Source organism: Aquila chrysaetos, chromosome Z (assembly GCF_900496995.4).
Source record: "Aquila chrysaetos chrysaetos chromosome Z, bAquChr1.4, whole genome shotgun sequence".
NCBI lineage: Eukaryota > Metazoa > Chordata > Aves > Accipitriformes > Accipitridae > Aquila > Aquila chrysaetos.
Genome location: NC_044030.1, coordinates 46,380,643 through 46,400,030, shown reverse-complemented (window position 1 = coordinate 46,400,030; position 19,388 = coordinate 46,380,643). Strand labels below are relative to the sequence as shown.

At 37.3% G+C, this 19,388-nt stretch overlaps 1 protein-coding gene across 3 annotated transcripts in view; it reads left to right on the top strand.

The window, feature by feature from the left end:
* PTAR1 (protein prenyltransferase alpha subunit repeat containing 1) overlaps positions 1–17,119 on the top strand; it is a 44,984-nt gene extending 27,865 nt beyond the window's left edge. Inside the window, exons 4-7 of one of the 3 annotated variants that reach the window (XM_030004795.1) lie at positions 1,774–1,878; positions 5,669–5,882; positions 11,136–11,452; positions 12,039–17,119. In XM_030004795.1, coding sequence (XP_029860655.1) covers positions 1,774–1,878; positions 5,669–5,882; positions 11,136–11,452; positions 12,039–12,384 — 982 coding nt within the window. In that variant the 3' untranslated portion in view covers positions 12,385–17,119. Of the gene's footprint in view, positions 1–1,773; positions 1,879–5,668; positions 5,883–9,305; positions 9,625–11,135; positions 11,453–12,035 lie in introns of those variants that run through there. The other 2 variants (XM_030004794.1, XM_041120890.1) reach the window with 2 other exon arrangements.
* The last annotated feature ends 2,269 nt before the right edge of the window (positions 17,120–19,388 follow it).

The window sequence follows — 19,388 nt, the reverse complement described above, 5'->3', positions numbered from 1 at the left end:
CTCACACTCCCTGATACTCCTCAACCTTTCCACTTCCTCCTTCAGCTCTACCACCAGGCTGAGCAGATCACTCACCTGGTCACACCTCACACAAGAGGTGTCCCTGCTGACCTCCATCATTTCTGATAGACTCAGGCAGTCCCTGCCGCCAGAGACCTGGACAGCTGCATGTTTACATGGGACCTCTGTCTGCGTCGCCATATTTTTCCTAACAATGGCTTTCACCCGAATGGCAACCATACCTGGGTCTCCCTCTGGGCCGGCACCCACCACTTGAGTAGCCTTCTCCAGCTGGGAAGAGGCGGGGGCTGCGCCCTGCCTGTGCGAACTGCCGCGCAAACTACCGCGCCGCGCCCTGTTTGCCCGCCCCGTTCGCCGCGCTCCTGGTGGCCGGCGCTCCTCAGGGCCGTTCAAATCTCCTGCGGTTGCCCCTCGCAAGGCCCACGCCACGTCCGCCTCTGTCGCGAGAGCCGCCGGCTCCGGCCGGGTCCCTCCGCTCTTCCCGGCGCTCCCGGGCCTCGGGAGCCTCCCCGTCCGCCTCCATCCAGCGCTTAGCCGCCGGCTTACCGTTGCTGCTGCTGGCCTTGCCGCTGACTGAATGAATCCCCACAACTCAAAACAAAAACTCCACACCAAAACACCAAACCCATGCCAAAATTGGCTCTATCTACTTCTTGCACTCTCAGTTTTTAAATGTGACTTCTGGAGGTTCTGGAAAATGCATGTTTCCTGTCTGCAAATGGTACCTTTGGAACTTACTGTATCTTTACTTCAAAGCCACTGTCTACTAGATTGGAGAATAAGATGTGGAGACTAATGTCCTGGGAGTAACTGGTGATGGGGCGATGTCTACAAACGCGTTCAGGACAGACAGGGAGTTATAAAGCTAGAAAGAAGAATAGGGTGTGGGGCAGGGAATTCTCTGCAAAAAAGGCAAAAAAGATAAATATGGACTTTTACTTTGCTCTGTCTGTGTTGGTGGTACTCTGGGAAGGGTTATGGTGGATGAACATTAAATTTTGTTAGGGCAAATTCTTTTATTTTTTTGAACCAAAAGCTGTTTTACACATAAGTAAATTCAGCGATTTCAGACCTTGTTTGAGAAACATTCTACACACACAGAGTATTTCCCACTTCCTTCTAAATTTAGGGATCCTTGATACTGTATCTTGAGCCATATTTAAAAACTAAAAGTAAAGGGGGGGGGAAGGCTGTGTGGGAGAGTAACTGTATTTTCAGATGTATGGAATTATCTAAGGGCTTAATTTCAAGAAGGAATGTTTAGTCATATGTGTAAGCCCATTGGCAGCCCTTCTATCAAAGAAAAAAAACAACAAAAAAATGCTGCTTGTGTTAATTAAGATGCTTTTAAGAGTGTGCAGATAAAAGCAACTTTATTCTCAACAGGCATTACGTACAGCCAAAACTCCTTGGCTTTCTGATTAGTAACAGAAAATGTGATGGAGAGCCACACTCAAATATAGTTGACTCAGTGATTTTTGGGTAGGTTTGGGAACCGATGGGTTGTATGTGTTCAGATTAAGATAGAGTTCTTTGATCTGCATTTATTTTATTGGGCCTGGTTGAATAGGGTGCACATACATATAGCAGAGTAGAATGGGTTAATCCACGAAAGGCTTTTTAAACTTTTGTACTCTGACAGTGAAGTTCTACTATGATACAAAGAAAATGCCATGCTATTTGTTATTGGGATTTGTGTTCTGTTTTCGGGTTACTTCTTTTATTCATACAACTGTATTTTATCTTTTGTAGGAAAGAATTAATACTGTCTGGCACTTTAAATCCACTTAAAGATTTGCATCTTGGAAAACTCGCATTAACCAAGTTTCCAAAGAGTCCAGAAACATGGATTCATAGGTTTGTTTCCCTTGCCTTCTGTTGCCTCCCCAAACTTAAACTTTTTTCCTAGGGTTTTTTTTTCCTGTGCTTGGGTTAAGGAGAGCCATAGATGAAGGAGGACATCTAGAAATACAGCAGATTCTTTGAGCCAATCATTGTAAAATACTGTGCTTTGGCTTTTGAAGATACCTGCCTATATTTTATACTTAGAACTAAAATCATATGCACCTTTTTTTCTGCATATTTTTAAATAAAATTTGGAGGTGGGATAAATTTTCCTAAAGGTTTATCATGTCTTGCAGCACCTAAAATTCTCAGCCTGAGAATTCAGATTCCATCAATAGTAAGTATTTGAGCATTGTGGGTTTCTCCCTTTTTCCCTCCTCCAACTTACTATGATATTGCTTGTCTACAGGCATTTAAGAAAGGCAAGAATCTGTAAAAGCTAATCTTTATAACCAAAGTTGGGTTCTTTTCCATTCCAATATTGGTCTTTTTGGTTTTGTGAATTTATTTGTATAATTTTTAACTTAAGCAATGTCATTAAGTCACCACTACTAAATATTAAAATAACAGAGCACATTTTTGGAAAAGATAACTCCAGAATTACTCAAATGCACAAAGCTAACCATCTCAGTCACGACTGAGTGTACATAAAATGCCTGTAGCACAGCCAAGTGAAGTATAAATTCATTGCTTAACTTTGGTTAAAAAAAAACCAAAACTTGGTATGTGTGTGATTTTCTTCATTATGTATTTTTCACAGGTAACTCATCCTTTTATAGACAGCCTTAAAGAGATTTGAATGTAACACATTAGAAATCAGTTCACAATGCTTGCATTTTCACGTGTCCAGCATTAGGACAACTGTAAAGCTGATACCCCATTAGGGGACTCATACTATCAAAAACATAAGTAAAGCTTCAGTTGTACTGATAATACATGAATTTTTGGAAGAAGGAGTTGTTGATAAACTCTTCTTTGTGAGTGCACGACCTTAAAATTCTCAAAGTTAACCTAGAATGTAATACATGGAATAATCCTAGGCATTTCTTAACTTATAAGCAGCTAATTAATTTCTGTTAATTTCTTTCTTACTAGCATTGATATAGCAACAACACTGATGAATTTCTGCAAAGTTGGTTTTTAATTTTGTTGTTCTTCAACTGCTTTTCATCATCTCCATGCTACTCACTCATGCTGCTTGATTGTTTTGTTTGAAGCAAAAGAGTATGTAGAAATAATGGGAAAAAATATTGCAGTTTGTCATGGTTTAGCCTTTCCTACATGGTAGCTAACACTGGAAAACTATGATTTTTTGCATGTAACTAGAGCTGAACTTGGTGCCATCCATATGATTATGATGAGCAATACATTTTTATTAACTTAGTCAGGATGGTAGGTTCTTAATATTTATTTACATCTTAGAAATAATAAAAAATTCTCTCTATAATGTCTATGCAATCTTAAATTAGGAGTATTTTAATAGTGTTATAATTTGTTGTTCTTTCTTGTATTTGCCTAAAACAGAAAAGTGTATTTGAGAATGATTGTACAAATGTTTAGCTTGGATTTGGATGTGCTGACCGTGATTGATACATGTTAGAAAAGAAGATCTGCAAAAATTTTCTTTCTGCGTCAGCATAGTGATTAATCTTGTGTTTTCTGTTCCCCCATGATACCAAATTTCAGAGAGAAGTGCAAAAAAATAGAATATAATTATTTACAATTATAAAATTCAGTAGAACAATATCCAAATATTTTTTTTCTTACACATGGCAGATAGACTCACTAAAGATATCAAAATACCTGTCATACACTTTGCCATATGGCCTTTTGCTATATGTTTTGGGGGTTTCATAGAAACATACATACAGTGACAGAAGAAATTGAATTTCTTTTCTCCAAATTTATTGGAGAAAATGTTCTCTTAAAAGCCTCTGAAATAATACCATGATATTCAACAGGTGCCAAAAATACATTTTAAATCTTCTGAGACTGTGCTTGTCTTTCTTTCCTCCCATGCAAAAAGTCTAGAAGGTAGCTCAGATTTCATTTTATAATTTTTTTTCTTTTGTTGTAGCCACAGAAACTATAAAATCTGTATTTTTTCATAAGCTCCTGTATATAAAATTTATCTGAATTAATTATTTTATAAAAAATCCTCATTTTAAGAAACTGAAATAATTTTAGGATCAAAATAATTTGTCTTTTTATGGTTTTACTCAGAAGTTAATGAAATAATACTTATCTTTTGTTAAAGGAATGACTCTCTACTCATTTAGCTTTCATGCCTAGACATTTTTAGAATTTCCAGTTTATTGCAAATCTGCTGATTGAAGTGAAGAAGTACTAGATGGTGATGTTTGGATCAAAGACATTTTTAAAAAGCAAAAATTAAGTCTTCAAAATTACTACCTTTCATAAAATAAAGTTACACAACAGTCAAAGAGCATGGTTTGTTTGGCTGTACATCTTTAGTTAAAACAAATGTTACATAGGAAGGCAGTGTATGAATGCTGGCTTCAATTCACTGCTTATGATTTCTGCTGAGAAATGCAGTCAGGTTAAAAATTGCATTCTTATAAATGATCTTTCATATTGTCTTCCAATAGTTTAAATCTATTTTTAAAATAACTAAGAGAAAAAGACACAGTGTAAATAAAAAATAGCAGTGAAAAAGAATATTCTAAATGTTTTCAAGTGAGAGAAAAAGCAGATGGATTACCAGATTTTTTTTTAACAGTGGTTGGCTTATCTATTTTTTATTTTTATATGTATATATGCAATTTTATATATGAATTGCAAAATAGATTTCTCTTTTTAAAGATTTTTTTATTATTATTTTATTTTTATTGATTTCTCTTAACCATGAGTGACACCTGAAAAGTAGCGATTAATTGGTTTTGGAGCTAATGTGAGCCAGTACAAAAGAGAAGAACTTCTGTGTTGCAGACTGGAGGATGTCCAGCTTTCCAGAGCATTCCACATGGGCCCATTGCAGTTCTCTTGACACATGCAGCTGCATGGAAGTCTACACATCTGTGATCCCTTTTTGTAGGACCCTTTTGTGTAGGGTCTGCAGATGCACATTTTCTGCAGCATTGAGGACACCTCTCAAAATACTCATCTAAAAATACTACTAAAATACTACTAAAAGTCAGTCCAAGGTAAAATTAAAGAGCCATGTAGGAATCTGTGCTTATCTCAGTCACTTCACATCAAATACATATAACTCGCAGTAAAAACATTTGTTTTGGTTATATGTATAGCCCTTGAAACCGTAAGTCTTTTGCACTTTATTTCTGCTGGTGATGTACAGAAACTTAGTTTGGCTTGCTGTGTGCAGTACTGACAAATGTAAAAAATACTCACAAAGCACAGTTAAATTTTTTTTACTGAATCACTTTTTTCTGTCTCATTTTGGATGCTTTATTTTAGTGCTATACAAGTCTGAAAGAGGAGCTCATTAGAAATCTCATGCAGACAGTTCTTGCATTTTTTTTCATGAATTTGCTGTTTCCTTCTGTTTTCTTTTAGTATGCTGTAAGTAGCCATGACCACTTACACTGTGTGAACGAACAAATACAATAGACTTAAATTATTTTGGAGTGTGATCATAAAGTCGTAGCTTTCAGTATGGGAAGAGTTCAAATGGTTATGTTTACTACTTACTCATCATCTAGTTACAGTGTAGTTCAGATAATTGAAGTAACAGAAAGGTTTCATTGATCTATATAAATGAAGAAACATTTTTTTTCTCTTAAAATTGCGCTCTCAACATTAACACTGTACATCGTTTAACCAGACGATGGGTGCTGCAACAACTAATTCAGGAAAACTCCTTGCCCAGTCTTGTGACTAAAGGAAACTTGGGAGCAGCACCTGTGGAGAGAATTCACCGACTAGTGCAGGAGGAAATGAATGTCTGCTCTGAAGCTGCTGGGAGATATCCAAGCAACTACAATGCCTGGTCCCATCGCATCTGGGTTTTACAGCATTTGGGAAAGCTGACTGTCAAGGTATAACACAATAGTGAATAAAGTCTTAAATTTCCTTGTCTAAAAAAAAATAAAAAATACTGGTTTGCCAAGCAGAGCCTATGACATGGATGGAAAGTGTCATATTAAGTTAGCACAGGTAGCTAAGAATGCTTTAAAAAAACAGGCAAAATATTGCAGTGGGTATGTTATGCATTTTTCTTGCCAGTGTAGGCAGGTTCTGCTCAGCAGAAAGAACAGATATTTTCTTGCCCATATGCAAAGTTCTGTGTGTCTGTTGGTACTTAGTATTAATGAAATTGTGGCAGGAGGATAGATGGGACTGTGTGAGCTGAAATAAAGAAGGGGCAACTGAATATAATTCTTCTAGCACTAATCTGGAAATTCCTCATAGAGAAAAAGATAATACATGACAGATACTATTTTGATAATGTAATGTGATGTCTTGTTTTGATACCCTTATTCAGCTTATCTGTGGTTTCAGAATATAAGACAGCAGGAATTTCAGAGAAAACATAGTAGTGCTTGTAACTAGTTTCTTCAGCTCCAACAGTATCTTTTGACAGCATTTAAACTGTGGGTTGATCAAGCTATTTCAGCTCCAACAGGGACATCTTACGCAGTGGCGAATATTTCAGATGACATGGTAGTATCTAAAACATCAAGACCTGCAGCAAGTTGAATTCATTATTGTGACATGGTCTAAAATTATATAGGCAGGTTTTTAATACTGTGGTTTCTAAGCTATTAGGTGAATTCCTTGTGAATATTAGGCTGATACAGTGACACATCACCCACACTTTTAATGGCAGCTGCTGCATTTTGCCATCCTGTAAATACATAGGGGAGTGAGGGAGGAATTTAGTGGAGGTTGTTGAGTCAGCATAGCTATTATTTGTATGTCTTATGGGCCAGCTACTGCTAGCAATGGATGTTGTTTACTGATGTTTCCTGTTGTCACCTGAGAAACTCTAAAAATAGCTGTATCAGATTGGTAATAAATAGCAAGTATGCTCCACACTCAATGAGGGAGACAGACTCATCTGCCTAGCAAGTTTGTATGAAAAGATAGTTATGGAAAACTCAGAAGAATTACAGGATTGGGATAGATGGGAGTTTAGAAGTTAGTGTCAGAGGTCTATATTAATAGGAAACAGGGACTTTCACGTAAGTCATTAATAGCTATATTAAAAAGGGGGAAAAAGTTAGCACTGTTAATTAAAACTCAAGTTATTTTAATGCTTTAGTTAACAGTAGTTTGAAGATCAGGATAACACCCTGAGTGCTGTTTGCACTTGCTATTCCTTACTAATTTAAAGAAACAAAGAATCGCACTGTGATAGAAATATCTTCTCAGAGCTGGAATTGTTCTGATGGGTTTGTTCATTGGCAGTTGTCAATGCTTTGTGTGACAAGTCACAAGCATGCCTGTGAAGGAAGTGTTTTAAATTTGTTCATTCACTCCCAAGTCCATTTGCCAGTTCCCCTACAGGTCTTCTTTTTAGGCTGATTACTAGGGAAGTGATAGTTTTCTCTTGTTTCGTCCAACTGTCTTTCGTTACCTCTGGCAAAATTTCACTGGTGCTGCTGTTCCTTGAGCAGTGTGTTTAATCCATTGGGAAATCTCCATGTTGACTCCAGGCTTTTTTCGTGACACCACCAATGCATCTCTTCAAATGGCCTAGCAGTTTGGGATACAGGAAAATTAGGAAAACATGTGGAACATGAAAGATATCAGGAATCATAAAATCTGAGTCTAGGTGACTTTAAAGGCAGAATTAGAAAGTGATCATTCACAAGGTGTCATATGAGGAAAAAAGCAAATACAAAGAAGGACAGGGAAAAAGCAGACATTAGAGATTTTCACAAAAATATACAGGTTGTTTTCTTGCTGGATGTCTCATTTTGTACCTTCAGCAATTTGTGTGTTTGATTATCTGAAAAGAATGGTCAATTTCACTGAGATGTAAGACTGGAACTTTGCTGCAAAAATTAGCAGATAAAGCAGTCACTGTGATTTTCCAGCCATTTAGTTCTTGCAAGGGTGCCTCAAATTAGAGTACCCTGTATCATTTAGGGCCACATTTCTGCAATAGTACAAACTTTGCTTGTAGTTTGAGGCAGTTTTTATTACGGTGTACAAGGAAAGAGAGGCCAGAAACATGATGTGTATGTTGTATTATCATTGAAATAAGACTTCTCAAAACAGGTTTATCATTTATGAAACTGGCCTGCTTTGGAGGATTTGAGGGTATAGTTTGGTAGCGTTTGGGGTTTTTTCCTTTGTTTTGGTAATCCTAATGCTTCTGCAGACTGAATCTCAGTTCAAAATCTTGGAAAAAGATACAAAATACTAGAGGAAAAAGTTTTGGCCGTGTAGGAAGATCTTCTCACAGAATATAGATGTTTCTTCTTTCTTACAAGAGACAGTGAAAGACGTTATCTTGTTTGAATATAGAAATTTCAATTTGTTTTTCCTGCAGAATTTGAACCACATTAGCAAGTTTACATAGTGTTTGAATAGTGTTCATTAATGTCAACTAAGGATTTGTAAAGAAGAGATTGTTCCAAACCAATCTAATCTTTCTGGTATTGGAGTACTTGCCTCAGAAAAAGACAAGAAAGCTTGACTTCAGCTTTCTCATGTGACAGTACAATTAGATAATGGGGGAGAAACATGGGCTCCAGACACCTACTAATAAGTGGGTGCATAATTAGTTAGAGAACCAGAGTAAGAGGGTAGTATCAGTATAGTCTGTTAAAATTCATACCCATCATGATGCTTCAGAGAAATCATGCTGGTACAAAAATAGGATGTAGTTCAGCAAGGATGGACAAACTTTTTTGTTTGCTTTAGATAGGAATACTCAACTTCATAATTACAGGATGGAGAGTGACTGATCAGGCCCTGCAATAAAAAACCAAGCAAAGAAACAAGTGGTGGGGTGGTTGTCATGAGGCAACACCTCTCTTGTTTGATGCCCAGAAGACAGAAGTATGTTCATAAGACACAAAGTAATTCTTCCTGTAGACATCCCCAGTAAGGCCTTAGCTTTTTCTTAGATGACTGGATCTCCAAAGGTACCTGTCTTTTGTGTGAGTGGACATTGCCATATTTAATCTGGTTATCCTTAGAAGTTTTTTCCCCAGATACAGTTCCTTTTCATTTCCCCAGTGTCTCTGACCAGGGAGGAAGTTTTGGGCTGCAGTTTATGGTGGGTAGGCACTTTAAAAAAGCCAGCACAGGGTCAGGGAGGATAGTAAGAGGGAGTGCAGACCCAGAAGTCGAGGCAAAGGTCACCGAGCGCATACGTCCTATTCTGGAGCAGGATGCCGGTTCCGTGGTACTCAGCTCACCACTGAAGGTAGAAGAGGACCCTTTGTGAGAGGTTGTCAAGAGTGGGGAGGAAGGCGTTTTCATATCATTTTGTCTTTGCTTCACAGAAGAATGGCAAAGGGCTTGTGCTGTTCAGTGTGGAAATGGAGAAAACTGGCGTGGTAAGAAAGAACCTCTGTTGGCATTCAGATGTTACCTGGCCTTTTGTTTTACCTCCAGTTGTTTGAAGCATCTTCCACAGTTACTCTGGGGTTCCTAGGGGAGATGCTTTGTTTTTTGTAGATCTCAAGAGGTTTAATGGCAATCTTCTGTCTTGCTTTTCTGAAAGAGGTTTTCTAGTTCAGGTAAGGAGTGTTGCTGGGAATCGTTCTGTTTGCTTTTTGCAGGGAGTTAAAATGCATAATTACAACATTCCCCAGTAACATTGTAGCTTATAAACATGTCAGGTAAATTAATTGGATTATTCTGAGATCTAAGTTGGACATAATGTGTGTAGTATCAGTTCCAGCTGAATAAACACTGGTCTGATATTTATGATGTCACCCTTGAGCCTTGTGTTGTTTTTTAGTAGGCTTTTAAATTTTAATGTTCAGAAATTTAAAATAGTAAGCTCAATTGTGCTGAGGAGAGAGAAGCTGATCTTGTGGTTTAAAGTGCAGAACTGGAGGTGGGGAGTTTTAGCCCCCTTAAGAATCCAGGGAGGCGGGGGGCTGTTATTTAATAGTGCCCTTCAGTTTGCTGATATGTAAAAGGAAGATGATGCTGGTATCTCTTGTCAAGATCTAAAAAAGCATGTTGAGTATCTTGGGTATCTACATCAAATGCTTACGTTGTTTGTATTTGCTCTAATATCTATTAGAACAGACACACCACAAAAAAGGTGTATAACTAGCACATTTCCATAGTTTTGTTTGTGGGAGGCTGTGCCTCTTATGCTGCAGGGCAAGAAAGAAAGGCTTGTGCTTATGGAAGTTGCTTTGCATCAGCTGGTCCTGTTAAGTAACATAGGCAGCTTAGAAAAAGAGATTAAAAGGAAGAATATATCAGTAAGGTTATATTCAAAGTCTTTAGAAGTAAACGAAAAAGGTAGTTTTGATCTCTTTGGAGAGTTAAAACTCCAGAGGAGGAGCAATGTGAGGAAAGAGGTTTAAAGCCTTTAAAAAAATACAACCATTAGTTCTAACAGAGAAAGTAAAGTAAAAGAAGCTTTGCCCAATAGCCAAACTCACCCATCTTCCCAGAAATAAATTTTGAAGGTTTAAAAACATTCAGAATTCAGAGAAAATTTGTAAGTGCCAGCAGTGTTAGAAATACAGCTGCAGTTATCAATGTTAAGTATTTACCGCAGTTATTGTGAAAGCCTTTCTGGGAGTTCACCTATTACCAAGTCAAGCAACTGAACTACGGACAAATAGTTTTGTATTCCACAGGCTCTAGGACTTGGAACATAATGTTAGTGGTTGACACTCTTTCCTGGAAAATGAAAGTGTAAATTACTTTAAATCCTCTTTTTTCTTTTTTTTTTAAGCAACTCACCCACCCTCTGACATCCATAATGCACTAAGCAAAAATTAAAATACATCTAACGAATATCCATGTAGTTTGGTGTACCCTCTACTTCTGCCTCCATTTTGAGATTCTTAAACCACTGCTTATTTCTCATCATAAGTGGTTTGGGCTTTTTTCGCCTCACCCTGTGGGAAGGTTTCTGAGAGACCTACCTTTTCAGAGTTTGGAAGAAGTATAATTTCTTTTGTGCAGGGATGCCTGCACACAGTGGAAAAGGCTCAGTGATTATTTCATTTTTTGGTGTGTGTTCTTAAACCATTACCACAGTGGCTGAAATCCCCAGAGGAAAGGATTACCTTAATACAGAAACAGTGGTGGTAAATTCCTCCTTTATACAGGTTGATAACTGTTTCTGCTTTTTGTTTCAGGTTCTCCTCGATGAGCTTTCATCCACTAAATACTGGGTATCCATGCATGTCTCAGACCATAGCGGATTTCATTACCGCCAGTTCTTACTCAAGTCCTTGATAGGCAGAACTGTGACTGACAGTAATGTACTGGTACAAAATCAAATCATAAATGAGCAAAACCCTAGCCTTCAAAAGGAGGAGGAGAGTGCAGGGGCAGAAGCTGCCTGTGCAGAGGAGCAGAGCGTGGATCTCCCCCGCCATTTAGAGGAAGAATTGGAGCTCTGCACTGAACTGATTGACAGTTACCCAGGGCATGAAACCTTGTGGTGTCATAGGTAAGAGAACTTGGTCAAAAAAACATCCTTCTTATTTGTGGATTGTTCTCTCCCTGACGTTTCCAGAGAAATTGTTCTGATCTTAAGAGTTACCACTCAATAAAAAATTTCTAAGCTACCATGTCGTAAGCCTTTGGAAAACATTCAAGACCATAATCAGAGCTATTGAAAGGAATATTTGATTTGGCTTAAGTATCTTGTTGATGTAAGCTCTACTTGTCCCTATAGTTTGTGCAAGAAACACAAGATAGTGTTAATCGGCCTCTTCACACTTAAAATGTTTAAAGGGCAAAAGATGAGCAAAAGATAGGCAGAAGATGGGTGAGCTGCAGAAAACCTCTGGTGTATACGTACGTATGTACATACATACCAGCTGGGTGTATGTGCCTGCAGATTTGCCAAAGTAACACTGAGCCCTTTTTTGTAGAGTGTGAGCAGTGACAGCAGATTTTCTGTCTGTTTCTGGGGGAATCTGGTGGGATGGCAAATGAACTGAAGCAGTTCAGCAGCAACAGCAGATTATTTTCAGTGCATGACTTTTTTTTTTCTTTTCTTTTTTTTCTTCCTTCCTTTTCCTCTGAAGAAGGTGTGTGTTCTACCTTCAGCACCACCTAAGCAACAAAATTCCTCTTCTGAGTGCAGTGGTATCTTCTGTGGACAGCAGTGATGAAACTCTGAATAATTCCCACCACAGTCCTGCAACAAGTCCCATGGCACAAGCTATGGATGTTGATGGTTTGAATGAATCCAGCAGCAAACAAGGTTATACCCAAGAAACAAAACGCCTGAAGCGTGCTCCTATGCAGGACTCTTTTGGTCCAGAAGTGGAATACCAGTTCATTGATAAAGTATTATCAACTTGTAGGGATGCGGACCAAGCCAGGTTTGCTACTGCTTATAGGAAATGGTTAGTTACTTTTTTAGGTCAGTGAAGGAAGAGTTTAAAGCCTTCAGGGTTCTTTTAGTGCAATATTCTCTTTTTAGACACAAATGCATGTCTTGGTTGCAAGTGTTAGCTAACCATGTGTTTCTCACTCTTTTAATGGTCAGTCCTAAAGTTCATATTCAGATTAGAAGTCTCTCACTTTATTTATTAAAGAACTGGTGTACCTTTGTATTAAGCAAATGCAGTTTGTTCTTTAATCTTTTTAAGAAATCACTTTGTCAGCTTCCTACCGTGCCATTTTCTTATTTTCTAACTTCTGCATTAAGGTGGACTCTGAATCATTTGGCTTTAAAAAAAAAAGCAACAACAAAAAAAAGGAAAAAAGTCTCAAATGCTTTTGAGACAGCATGTCTGGAAAAAGAATAGGAGGATCTGTCAGTATCAACTAAACCTGTTTCCAGGTTGCTCCTCTTTACTATAGTGGCATCTTGCTGATACATTATTGGATTCAGACTGTATTTGGTGAGTGCTATTACTTTTGTATTAGCAACCTTTGGTAGAACACCAGACTACAGTGTTTCTTTCTCAAGGCTCCAACACTGTTTTCCAACACCTTTTACTATTATAACTATTCTACTATTGTAACTCGATTTTTGCTTGCTTATTAGTTGTCACATGAATTTGATAGGAATGTCTGTGAAGTTGAAATCCTGAAAAGCAGATAGAGGAAAATGTGACACAAAATAGTTCAAACACACGTTCACGCTTACACTTACATTCAATGCTATGTTTGGAAATACTTTTCTTAGAACAGACTGCTTTACCTTCATTTCCTACTTGGTATTTATTTATTTTATCTCAACAATCCAGAATTAATGGCACTTGATACACATTTCTGAATGTATTATGTATACTGCAGAATCTCAGCCTGCTAAACCACACATTGGTAACTTGTACTTAACCAAGACCATACAAGTCCACTAGATAATGGGAGTAAAAACTCTTCTGACTGGTCACTGAGACTATACAATTCAAAAAAAAGACAGCAGGAGGGAGCTATCTCTTCACTTTTGTTCTTTTGCAGAGCTTCAGTCTTTGAGGGTTTTTTTGACTCTTCCTTAAAAGCACTTCTCCAACCATACATCTCTGTTTACATTAACTGTAAATTTTAAGGGAATTTGAAACACATTTCTACTCCAGTGAAATTAAACATGAATGGTTTATTTTGTCATTTCCTTAGAACTTGTCTATATAAGGGATTTTTTACACTAATGGAATTGTGCTGGTCCAAAGAGCCAGGGGAGAAACATTGTACAAGTGTAGAAGTTTGTACAATGGCAACATCGCCTCTGTTCCAAACAGACTATTCACTGAGGGGATTAGATTTTCAAGCTAGAGTCTTTGCCAAAATTGCTTTATGTTTCTCCTGCCCAAAGTGCCTCCTGACTGTGATAAGATTCAAGCTGCTGTTTCTGTTGGGCAGAGAGCGCAACAATGAGGGAGAAAAAAACCAGGTAGCCTGCTCAAAGGTATAATTTGGAAGGAAAAAAGGCACTCGAAACATGCAGAATTCCAACAGTTCTAAATAATTTGATGGATGGGGGTTAGTCTTGCATTTCAAAATGAAAATAGACCACCTCTAGTCTTAGAGAGTATGTTCGGAACTCATTTCAGGCACAGAGTAGCTAACAGAGTCATTTATAAATGTACACTCTTCTGTTTACAGTATCTAGATAAGACTGACTTAGGCTTTAGCATCTCCATGGCAAACCTTTGTCTCAGTGGGCATCCATACCTGCCTCTGTATAGCTAGGGACGACTTAAATGCCTGTTTGTTTTGAGGTACTCAGGGATGTTTTCTTGGTTGATGGTTTTAGTTGCAGAAGAACGTAATCAATGTGTGAAGGAGGTGTGGGAATGGCTTGAGAGGATAATTTTGTCATAAGATTCTGTCTCTATTGACCACTGACAAATGGGTAGGTTCAGGTACAAACCAAAGTCTGAACTTAAGTTCTTAACTCAAGCAAGAACTTTTACCCATCCCAGAGGACTTGATGCTTTTTGATTATGAAAGATACATTAAAGCATGTGTAGAAGCCTGGGTCAGCTTGATTAACAGTATCCCACTAATGAGTAGTATGAACCTGGAAAGTATGAAGTCAGCTGGCAATGTATTAAGGATTATGTTCTTGGTCCTGGATTACTTAGTAATGTAGTTATGTGTTCTGTTTACCTTGGCAAAAATTACCTGTTCATGAGAAAAATATTAGCGTCAGGAGCAGACTTGCAAGTGGGAGCATGATAAGAAGTATTTCTTGAACTGTGGAAGGGAAGACGTGCTCTCTTCTTGCACTAGAATGACTGAGGTTTTTAGAGGAAAAAAATTATATTAGAACCTGTCTTGAAACCCGTTATGTATTTCTTCCAGACTATAATCTGAAGTCTTAGTTGGCTTTCTTAGAGCTATATCGTGGAAGTACTGTGCTATTGAATTTGACAATCTTTCCATCGTGAGCACTTAAGATCAAACAGCTGCCCTCATATACAGGTGTACAGTTCCTATTCATGTCAGCACGAGTTATGCATGCTTGTAGGAAGACAAGATTTGGTCCTATGTAGCTGAACAGAGTTGCATTGTATTTTCATACTTGGAAAATGTTCTGAGAGCTCTGATTAAAGATGATGCTGATATTTGTATTACTTTTACAAAACACTGATGGCTGTAGTATGACTCTTAAGTGTGGGTTTTTAAAGCCTACACAATAAAAGTGAAATTGAAACAAGTCTTATCTTCCGCTTTGAAAGAAATGCAAACAATAAGCTGTCTAAATGGAGCTTTAATTTTTTCATGGTAACAATATAAATTACATGAAAGAAGAAAATACATAACTAAATTACTTCAAGCTGTCAGTGTCCTGAAGCCTCTTACATGAAATAATTGAAGGGATGCTTCCAGCAAATTGCATTAAGCTTACAACTGTGTCATGTTTTGGCACTGTGATCTTTGAAACATACCTGTCTAACCATTCAGTATCACTGCAGAGGCCCATGTGGGCACCGCTTGAAGAAAAGTAAAGTGGCTTCAGGCCATTGGTACTTAACATGCATTAAGGTTACCAAGTACAGCTACTTTAGGTTGTGTATTTCAGTTGTTTCGTGTGTCAGAGGATTATAATGTGGTCAGTGAACATTCTTGCAGAGAAAATGTCCAACAGAAGCTGCAGAAGACAAGGCTCTCACTCTGAAGTTCCTTCAAATATAAGATCAAACTTTGTAAATGTCTTCATATAAAGTTCAGCATCTTTACTGATTTTATCTTCTGCTATAGTATGTGTCATCTGAATTTATACAAATTCTTTTTGTTCACTGGATTAGTCTTTGCAGAAATTTCTTTGTGCTAGAAACAAAGGGTTTTGAGGAACAAAAGTAATTTGAAACTACAGAAATTAGAATAGAAGGAATCACATTTTTAAGGGGTTGAATTCTCTGCTGCTAAATACATTAACTGTTATTTCATTGGCATTTGGTTTATCGTGTGTTACAGTCACTGGAGCAACACATGCAGCATTAATGACAGCTACAATATACAAAAAACTTGTATAAAGTTGTTATTGGAATGCATTGCTATAGCTGCTCTGATTAATATTCGTTAATCTACTCATGCCTGCTTATTAAGTGTTTTATTGACTTCTTACATATTCTTTACACAATCAAATCCTTGTGTCATTTAAATAGGGAGAAAAGTAAATTGTCAGTTTATACTGTTTGATTAATTACCTTATATAGAACTTGTTTTAAGACAAGCAGAGTGGTAATATAGTGAGAAAGCTTAGGTTCAGTCTTACAATCAAAATTTCTGGCATTTCCAGTTTTGTGTTAGTGCTGCTTAATTAGAATGTGTAGCTAGTCTTTATGAACAAGAGTGAGTTTTTTCTGAAGTAGATAATTAATGAATTTTTAAAACAGTACTGTATAATATTGATGACCAGAAACAAAGGGGTTTGGAAAGGCTTGTCTGCATAGCTGGACTTAACAAGCATACTTTTTCAGAATAACATATAATAGAATGCACAAAATGTGACTACCAGAGAATAATTTAAGTGGTGAGTCTTCAGAGACTTGATGATTGAATTTTTGGACAAGGTTGGTTGCTTAGTTTTGTTTTGCCTTCTGTGAGGAAAGAATGTTCCTTAGTTTTTTTAATTTAATAGAAGTGAAATGTTGCACTTACAGCATGGGGAAAAAAATCCCTCAACTCCTGAGCTGTATCTTCTAGAGCAATTTTGGAAAAAGCAGTGAAGTGTAGATGTGACTTTTAAATGCATGTTTGTCCTGTACTCATTTGGTGATGAGAGGTCTTTACAATTAGATCTTACTGTTTTATTAATGTCAGATATAAAGGAAAGAGGGTAATTCACCTATTCTCAAATGCACTTAACATTCAAGTTAGTTTCAAAGGAAGTTCAGTGTCCCTGTCTAAGATAATTTTCCTTCTTTTTTTTTCCCTATGTGCTGAGGTGTGTTTCCTTCCCAACCTCTTCTCTGTTCTTCCAACCAGCAAAGAAGAATGTAGCAAAGCATTGGTGAGGTGGCCTCTTTTCATGTTTAGGTAACTCTGACTACCTCCCAAAAAGTGCTGTGATTGATGTCCTGAAGTGGAGTTCGTCAGGCTCAATTTTTTCAGAACCTCATGCTAGGCCTACATCCTCTTTCAGAGGTGAAATGCAAGAGCTTTATCTATGAAGCCATCTAGTTTCCCCAGGAGAGTTTAAAGGAGAAAAGGAAAAAAAAACCATCTTGTAGTTAAAGTTGGGAAAACTAGAATTAGCATAAACTTTCATTAGTCTTTTCCTCTGAAGAAGCAATGTATTGCTGAAAAATGGAGGAAATATGTGCTTCCAAGAAATTCCTTGTAGACAGTTTATGCTTTTGAATTATAGACCTGACACTTTCTAGTGGCTTTTACTTAGTGTGTAATGTTACTTCTCAGGGCATAGTCTATTGTAGTGAATTAGGGTACATTTTTACAGTTTATAATTATTGATTTTAAGAAAAACCCATAAATACTAAACATGTAATAACTGGCTTTTAATTTTTTTTTGTCTAGCATAGCATTTTGTATCTACCCACAAGCTAATGCTGTTCCTAATGATTCACACTAGACCTTACCATGTCATCTGCATCATATCGTTATTCTGTATCTTAAATTGCTGTTGCAGTCTTGCAGGAAGCTCCTGACAGTTTCTGGGTTTCTTCTGTGGGTTCCATAGTACCTATAGTTAATAGGTAATATAGTTCCTATTCAGTAGGATATTCAGTAGTATCTCACAAAGACATATGTTGTTGTGGTTTAACCCCAGCTGCTAACTAAGCACCACACAGCCGCTCACTCGTTCCCCGCCACCCAGTGGGATGGGGGAGAGAATCGGAAAAAAAAGTAAAACTCGTGGGTTGAGATAAGAATGGTTTAATAGAACAGAAAGGAAGAAACTAATAATTATAACAATAATAAAATGACAATATTAATAAAAGGATTGGAATATACAAAACAAGTGATGCATAATGCAATTGCTCACCACCTGCTGACCAATGCCCAGTTAGTTCCCGAGCAGCGATCTGCGCCCACTGGCCAACTCCCCCCAGTTTATATACTGGGCATGACATCCCATGGTATGGAATACCCCTTTGGCCAGTTTGGGTCAGCTGCCCTGGCTGTTTCCCCTCCTGACTTCTTGTGCCCCTCCAGCCTTCTTGCTGGCTGGGCATGAGAAGCTGAAATATCCTTGACTTAGTCTAAACACTGCTTAGCAACAACTGAAAACATAAGTGTGTTACCAACATTATTCTCATACTAAATCCAAAACATAACACTATACCAGCTACTAGAAAGAGAACTAACTCCATTCCAGCTGAAACCAGGACAGTTGTAATGATGGGGAAGCTTTTTACAGTATCTGTGTTGATGCACTGTGTATGTTAGATTTATTTTTTTAAAAGACTTTTGTTAGGAGTCTGAGTACTAGAATTGCAAAAGCTTTTAGTCGTTGATAGCTGGCAGGCGGTTGTGTACAATACAACTATTCTGAAGTCCAGAACTCTTAACTGAAGTCTAGTTTATTAAGCATCTTTATCTGCACCATCTGGAACCTGCTGTTAATCCTACTGTATAGATGGAGGTGGGGAGAACCCACAGTGAAGTGCATATTTTCTTCACAGGACACTTTCTGAACAGAATATAATTATGGTAAAACAAAGAGCTTTTCTTGGATAAGGTATTCCTGTATGTTCATTGTAAATAAAGTTATGAAATTGGTATGTTACTAATACGGTAAGATTTCCTGGATGGCTGCATAGAATGAATAGATGAATGAGTTTTTTTAACAGAGTATTGCCTGTTAGTGAAAAATCACGTAAATGATACAAGGTACCAGAACTTGTTTTTACAAGACAAAATATATTTATACCTACTGTGTTCATTCCCTTTTGTTCCAGTTTTTCTTTTTTGAAGTGGCTACATTTAAAACTGGGTAGTTATCTTGAAAAGCGTGCTTGGAAATGTCATCTTTAATTTCATGTAATAGAAATATCTGTCTTAAATGGTTCTAAGTAGCATTAAGATCCAATGTAGTGACACCACTACAGTATTCAAGTTAGCCATTAAACACTGATTTCGTAACACAGTCATGTCGATTAACGCACTATTCTATGTAGGGCAAAATGTTTATTTTACCATGATACATGAAAAAATATTTAATTCTCACAGCTTTCTTATTAGGGGGAAATACAGTCGGTTTTAAACATAATATTTTGCAATATTTTTTCTATGAAAAATTCTCAGATACACAGTTGTGACCATTGTAAATTTTATGTAGATTTCCAATGCAGATACATTAGATAAATGGTAAATTTTGTAGCAGAAATAATAAAATGATGATAGGACATTAAGACACTGGAAAGCAATCTGATAAGTGACCAGTGTTCTACAGGATAGTCAGTGTAAAGCATTAAGTTTGTTTTTCACTGGTCTTACTTTGTCATAGGATGAATTCT